We start from the raw sequence: 8,283 nt of genomic DNA on the forward strand, positions 1-8,283 counted from the left end.
TTAATCTTTAATTCATGGAAACTATGGAAAAAAAAAACAAAAAGCTGATTTAAGGCAACAATTGGTTTACATGTAAACGATAAAAAAGAAATGTTTGGAAGTGATGCAGTACTGTTAATAAGGCATGTGGTCTCCTCGAACAGCTAAGACTGTTGCACACCTGTTTCCCATGGATGCGATGATGGTATCGATGAGAGTTCGGGGAATACAGTTCCACTCCTAAAGAAGGGCAATCTCCAAGTCACGGAGAGTTAATGGAGGGCTTTGTCTCGCAGCAATGCGTCACCCGAGCACGTCCCAAACATGCTCGATTGGATTCAGGTCAGGAGAGGGTGTAGGGTATTCCATACGTTATATTGTTTCAGCTTCCAGCATGCTCTTCACAAGACGAGCTGTATGTGGTCTCGCATTATCATCTTGTAAAACAAAGGAATCACCAATGGCTGCTGCGTATGGTATGACATGAGGTCTCAATATCTCGTCTGCATATCTGCGGGCCGTCAAAGTACCGTTCCGAATGATATGCAGGTCCGTACGTCCACCTATGCTTATTCCACCCCACACCATCCAACCAGCTCGTCTGTAGTGTGACCTTTCACGAATGAAAGTGGGGTTATTTCGAGTTCCCCTTTCCCTCCACACCAAAACACGTCGGGTGTCACTCTCCAGACTGAATAGAGACTCGTCTGTAAACAATACATGGCTCCAATCGCGTTGCTCCTAATCTTGATGTTCAGCAGCCCATCTTCTGCTAGCCGCACGGTGGCTCGAGGTCAATGGAATGCAGACCATGGGCTTACGAGCATAGAGACCTCCCTGATGGAGCCTATTCCGTATTGTTTAAGTGGAAAATCTTCGTCCTGTTGCCACGAGAAACTGTCTTTGCAGCTGAGTAGCATTGTCTGTTCTGTTACGACGAGCTGTTAACTGTATATACCGGTCATCAGCTGCAGTTGTTGCACGGTGCCGACCTTGCCCTGGACGACAACTCACATTTCCAGTCTCCTGGAATCGATTCCATAGCCTTGCAACGACACTTCTGCTGATTCCAACAGCGTCCGCCACGCTGCGTTGTGTTTGCCCGGATTCCAGTCTGCCGATGATGCGCCATGCAATGGATTCAGGTAAATCACATTGTTTAAACATTTTCAAGTCACCATTTCTCAAAAACAATAACTGAGAAATTATCTTTCTGAATTACGGCAGTGAAACAGACGTCTCTGCTACATCCCAACTTCTGCTCTTATCTTCTTTTCTGGTTTGTGACGTCATGAACTTTTATTTGCATATGAAGTTTTCTTCTTCTTTTTCCTGCTCGGTCTTACATTATAAATGATTACTTTTTTGTTACTTATCGGTGTAAATATTTGCGTAATTTCACTAAAACTATGTGCTCCCCTAATTTTTTTGAGCAGTGTATAAAACGCTAATACGTTTTAATTGACAGGCTTCGGCGCGCAAGAGCACGTAGTGAGCATCATATGTCTAATCGGGTGAATTCTCACCGAATTATCAAAAAAATTCTCACAAAATTATCTTCATCGATGCCGATGCTTTACATCCGACGTACAGTACTATTTCATATTGCTTTAGAACACATGGTTTTAGCCCTCTGGTGGGAAAGACTTTAAAACAAAACTTACAACAGTTACTTTTCACAACAACTGAAATTTAGAATAGTGTGATTAAGAAAAATATGCGAACTGTTTTCAATTTCAAATTAATATTCAAATGCACAGGTTTAGAATTTTCTACAGTTAAAAGTTTTCGGAACTTCAGTGTTCAAAAAAGTATACAAAAGCTAGACGTTAAGAACGTATCCAATGAGCGAGCAAAGCGAGAATCGGATTGCGAAGCAATCCGAAATGAACTGCGAAAGCAGTTCCGGGGGTTGGCGAGCGCCAGCGAGCAGGGGACGAAGTCTCCTAGTGTCTTAGTAATACTGGCAAACCAGTTGAGAAGATTTTACCAATTACCGATGGTTAAAGTTCCAGAGTGGCTGAGTGCATCAATCGCTTGAAGTGCGGCCTTTGAATCAGATAATAATACAATTTTTGAAAAGGAATCTAGCCGTGGCCGAAGTTGTAACTGGGCCTGATAAATTGCCTCAGTTTCGCCATCAAAAACTGATCGATAAGTATGCAGGTTAAAATATAAAACAAATAGATAAAAGAAGCAAATAAAAAAATTTTTATTTCATATTACCATACGTGGTAATATTAAATTTTTAAAATGCGCTTGTGATTTAAAAAAATAATTATACGTTCATGATATAGATTAAGATAAACATTATACTACATTATATGAAAGCTTTTTAAGTTCCAGTTTTGTAACAGTGAAGCTCAATATTCATGTAAGAGTTTTAGAAAATTTTAATTAATTTTAAACATATATTTATATCATCACACAAGCTTCTGTAACGATTATTAATACAATTTATTTAAAGAATTATATTTATAATGTATTTAAAACAGTATTCCGTATGTAAAGTATTCAGTATTCTGTATGTTTAATTGTAAAATATTTGTCATTTTGTTATTTTACTGAAAGACTCAAAATTAGAAAATATTGGAGCGGCATGTTTGTTGAATCTTGTTATTTAAATAAATTGAAAGTTATAAAGAATACTACCATTTTTATGAAGAGAAGACTACTATTATTCTACTATTATAATGTAATTCTAATAAATACTTTTTACACACGTGTGTTGCATTTGATTTAGCTTCAAATCGAGCACTAACGTTTGTAATTACCGGTTATTTTTTTCTTAGCATCTTTTTTTTATTTTGATTTACATGTATTCTGAAAAAAAAATTGAACTTTCTAAGAAATCTGATAAAGAAAAATATTGGGCTATCTATAAAACTAAAATTACAAATTTTTCGGAACTATTAAACGGACAGACGGGAAATATTTTTGAAAAGAATTACATCTTCTAACATAATTTTCAAGATAAGAAAATATCCACTGCTTTCTCCATGCCTGAACGCTTGAGAATCTGTGTTTTAGTTCAGATTTTCTTCTTAAAAGCTTGTTACGCTAGTAGCATGTATTTGTTCTCTTCCGATCAAAAACATCTATATTTCATTACTTTTACCCTGGGTATACGCTTTTTTGCACAATGCTGTATCTTATTGTTAATAAGTTCACAGATTTTGTTTAGATGCAGGGTGAAATCAATGTGGTCAGAGGATAATTATTGTTCCATCATTAACGTGAATATACTCCAATTCAATTTTTTGAAATTCCATGAAGTTCGAGAGAGTCATGTAAGCTGCCTAAGTTGCGAACCAAAAGAAATTTCTGCTATGACTTGGCGGTAACCAAAACCCAGATCGTCAATGACGAAACGTCTTGTGTGTTCACCAATTTCCGAGGTGACCAGAATAAGATTAGGAGAGGTGAACGTTCAGTTATAGTGTAGATATGCATGAGGATCACTGGGACTATATATCAGCTCGAAAATGCTGGAATTCAGAAGATCTTCCACACTCCTTCCAGTTAAATTAGTGTCGTGATATCCCCATATTGCTGAATGGTCATTAAATATCCCCAGGAAGACAGAATGACTCTAAAAATTAGATAAAAGAAAAAAGCGTTTATTATTAGGTGGGCAGTGTATAGTAAAAAATTCAAAATATTTTCTAGTTTTCCAAACGTTTAGTTCGATGACTTCGCTTTTATCAGTGAAGTTTTCCATGTCATTAATAACACGAAAATTCAAATTTAGGTCAGTTTTGACTCCAACCAGAATGGCACTCGAGACTTGTCTAGAATTAGGGAGGGTATATAGAGAGAATCCCTTAAATAAAAAATATCTCAGTTTATAATTGGTGATATTTGCCTCCATGATCATAAATACATCTAGACCGTGCTTGTTAAACGTCCGCACAAGCTGCACTCTTTTTGGTTCGGATTCCACTGCAACACACGCACGGCTTATTTTGATGGTATCATATTCAAGGAACTAATTAAAGTTGTCGATCACTTAACCGCAGAGCATTACCAGACTGTAGCAGTAGGAGGTGGATCTACGTTGCAAATCACTTTTGCTAATAGCAAATTATATGACTTTAGTCAATAGTAAATGATCAAAATTCACGCTCAAAAAATAAATAAGTCAAAAAATAATAAATATTATAGAAATTAAAATTAAGATAAAGTGTTATATAATACAATTGTGCTTTTTTGAAATATTACGGCAAAATAAAAACGCAAACCCTTACAGATAGTTTTAAAAACTTGTGCAAATAAATTTCTTAATCACATACAATCAGACAAGTAGTTTAATTTTTCTATAAGGAGTAGTAAAAAAATCCTATAAGTAAGTAGCGTAATAGTTTTGTCCATGCAAGGGGACATAATTCTGGTAAAAGCAGCTTAGTGTATAATAATGACCGAAATTATATATCTCGAATCCTCTTTTCCAAAATTGTAGTTCTTGTTACCACGTGTTTAAAAAAAATTCCAAACCGGAAAGTAAATTTTTTTATTCGTTTTGCAATGAATAAGTGGTTATGTTCTAAGCTATCATGATAAAATTACGAAATTTTACTACATTTACCAAATTTTATCAAATGCTATGAAACCATATCTAAATATTTAATTTTGAAAAAATCATTACCAAAGCGCTTTGAAACATTATCGAGCTTTTTGGTGTTCCCATAGAGCCGAAAACACGATAAATTTCGCGCAATTCTGTACATAATGGTTCTTAAAGATCTGTGTAGAACTCTCTTATATTGTTGAACAATTTGAACAAAATTTAATTTCTTCAATATTTTATCTTTAGCAATACAAAATGCCTCATATGAATCTTTCGATATTAAATCATAGTTTAAAATAGATATTTGTTATTCATTCTAAGACCTAGAAAATCTTTCGTTCACAAACTGCCATAAATATTCAGTTTTCCAATTAAAAGATTATTTTCAGAATTAATGCGCAATTATTCTTGAAAGCAATTATCATTAAGAAAGTTCCCGAAAATTCTCTTGAGTTGATAAGGTGTCAAAGTTTTTGAACGATTCAAGATGCTTAATTTTTCCCTTTCCGTTGAAGTTCTGTTACGTAAATAGAAATCTTTCAACCTTTCATCAATCGAGATCTCCTTACTTGAGTAGGGACATGCAGAATTGCTGAACTTTTTCATTTCATTCTATGCTGTTTAACAATGTCCTTAATATTTCAGTATTGCATATAGTTATAAATATGTATAGTTTATAGATCGTAGTATGTCTATAGAACATAGATAACCCTTTTTCCTGTTTAATCATGTACGATTGTGGGGCTTTTAAGCATTTAAAAAAAGCGAGAATTTTTCCACATTTTGAAAGTTAAAAATTACATAATATCACCTGATGGCTAATTTGAAAAAGGAATGCCATAAGGTCAGATTTTTCCCAATTTCGATTCGTAAAAAATTGCATGTAATAATATGTTTTTTTTCTTATTTTAAAATAAATTTGTCAAATGTGGAAAACTGGTCTGCACCAATTGACGACGTTTGATTAAAAAGAGAGCTAATTTTAAATAATGGATTGGAAGTAGTTGCACTTAGTGGTAGTGCTTTATTTGCGTCAAACTAAAGCTGCAAAATGGGCTATTGGCGACAGTAAAAGTATAGAGTTAAGCTGATATTGAAATAAATAAATCAAGAATATTGCTGAATAATAGTAATTATCCTTCATAGATGTAAAAAACAGTATCACAAATGCATATGAAATTGTTTTGCAACTAAAATTATCTTAGAGCAAAAACGTCAAAAATCAAATGTTTATCTTTAAAGCATATTTTTTAATCTTTTATATGATAGAATATAGAAGAAAAATTAAAAAAAGATTTTTATGCTTTTCTATTTTTTCCATTTATTTATCTATTTATAATTATACGTTTTTATGTTTGAGATGGATTATGCTAAAATATTGCTATTCAAAATCTTAAATATTTTATTTTACTGTCTCCAAAGAAACAAAAAGGCTAGTATAGCAAAAACGTATGGAATATTTCACTAAAGACAGTATCAAACATAAGGAGTGTCTTTTCTCTTTTCGTAAAATAGATAAAATTAAATCACGCTCATCTTCATCTGGTACACTTCCTTGTTCAGAGAATCGTCAAACACTTTGCTTTCATCTTAAATTTACCAAATGAGAGAGAAAATATCAAATGCCGGATGAAGCTTGTTTGCTTCTTCTCTTTCACTGATATATAGCTAAAATCAATTTATTCTTGTGGTTCAGTTTTTTGGAAAAAAGGAGGAGTTTAGCTTTATTCAGTTAGATATTATCTTATTTTTGCTCTGGAATATTCAGAAATGTATGCTGATGTGAGAAAAAGTAAGATAAAAGCTAAATAGGTAAACTTTTCAAAACTCCAAGTCGTGTCAAAAAGTGAACTAAATTTGCATTTTGTTTATTATAGCTGGTTATGTTCGATTATAATTTATTTAACTATATTTTAAATATGCATTTTTTTACATAAAAGGTGTAATATGCAATAATATTGCATTTCAGTAACTTAAACTTTACATTTCATTGTTTCCGAAGACAAAGACGGCTAGTATATAAAAAGCTCATAAAATATAAACTGAATGTAGTATCAAAGATATTGAATCTCAATCCTCTTCTCGTAAAATAGATAAAATTAAATCGATCTCATTTTTATCTAGCATACTTTCGTGTTCAGAGAATCATCAAACACTTTGCTTTCATCTTAAATTTATTGCCAAATAAGAAAGAATATATCAAATTCTGGCTGTACTAGTTTGCTTCTCCCCTTTCACTGATAGATAGCTAAATATTAATTTCTTCTTACAAATCAGTTTTTTTTTTTTTTTTTTTTTTTTTTTTTTTTTTTTTTTTTTGAAGAAATGAAATGTTTAGTTTTATAGCTTTAAACATTCAGTTTAATATGATTTTGTATTTGCTTTAGAATATTTAGAAGAGCATGCCACTGTGAGGAAAGACTATTTAAAAGCCAAACAGATAAATTTTTCAAAACTCAAAGTTGTTTCAAAAGACGAGCTGAATTTAGATAATATTTTTTTAAAAAATGAATCGAATTTTCTTCGTTAACTGTAAATCATTCAAGATCAAATTACGGTATAAAGTACTTTTTATACATCATCCATAAAATCTGCTCTTCCATAAAATCCCTCTTTACCTTGAAATCGTTTTTTTCCCGCAAAATATCATAAAGTAATTTTTACAGTATAGGGGTGTAGGGGTTAGGAAACTGGCCTTGCATCAGATAGGTTCTGAGTTCGAATCCTAGAAAAGGCATCGATGCTCGTTCATTTACTGTACTATCTGTCCTTACTGTGGAAGCAACATTGGCCCACTTAATGCGGGGCCCCTGAAAGAGAGGCTAACAAATATTCCCTAATACGCCTAAATGGACGAGTCTCAACCCGGGTGGGCATTGGAGAAAAATTGCAGTAACATGCATTTAAATAGAATTTAAATAGAGTGATTCAGTACTATATGATATTTATTAATGTAAAAATTACGGTATATCCAATTTTTGGTTACGTAACATGTCCCAGTGAAAATTGGTTTGAGGGTAAAAAGCAACGGCAGCCTGAGAATCTGCACCTTTTATAATTATTTGATCTGGATTTTCTTACATTGCGGTTTTTTCACTGATTAGTAAATGAAATATTTAGTTACTGTTACGCGAAATCCACCAACTTTCCCTAAAAATTTCGAAAAAAACGGACAAAAAGTTAAAATTATTTAAGTAACTTGAAACTTAGATAAAAGGATAAATCTAGGTGTAGAAATCTAGATGAACTGTATGGATAGTAATGTTAACCTATTTAAGAAACTATAAAGGTATATAAAATTAATTTGAAAAAAAAGGTCGAAATCTTTTTAAGTTAATAAGTTTTGATGTATACAAAATATTTTTGAGCAATATTAGTTGTTAAATTTTGTGCTGACATATTAAAATATGAAAACAAAAAACTTTTCGATAATAATTTTTATATAATCGTAATAATATTCTCCTGTTTTCTATTTTATGATTATATTACAACCTTAGATTAAATTAAGTTTAAAAAACGTCGTAAATGCAAAAATAATTATCTTAATAATTATATTAATTACTTTAGATTACGTTTTACAAATTCAATAAATTTTTAATAATAAAGTTAAATTTAGAAGTTATATTTTACTCTCGTCAATATACATATTTTGGTGATAAATTTAAAAAGCTGAAGAAGCTGTGTTCTTTCACTAAATATAAAATGATTTCATAAAAAAATATTTCTTGAAAATACCA

The 8,283-nt window shown here is 32.1% G+C and overlaps 1 protein-coding gene across 1 annotated transcript; it reads right to left on the reverse strand.

The window, feature by feature from the left end:
• Positions 1–351: 351 nt before the first annotated feature.
• LOC147808060 (uncharacterized) lies at positions 352–1,146 on the reverse strand. The gene is made up of 2 exons (XM_087166851.1): positions 938–1,146; positions 352–670 (listed from the first exon to the last, which is right to left on the reverse strand). The coding sequence occupies exons 1-2, from the start codon at positions 1,144–1,146 to the stop codon at positions 352–354; spliced, it is 528 nt and encodes a 175-aa protein (XP_087022977.1).
• Between the last annotated feature and the right edge of the window lie 7,137 nt (positions 1,147–8,283).

This window comes from Parasteatoda tepidariorum, chromosome 6 (genome assembly GCF_982258835.1).
Source record: "Parasteatoda tepidariorum strain Cologne lab strain chromosome 6, Ptep-v5.0, whole genome shotgun sequence".
NCBI lineage: Eukaryota > Metazoa > Arthropoda > Arachnida > Araneae > Theridiidae > Parasteatoda > Parasteatoda tepidariorum.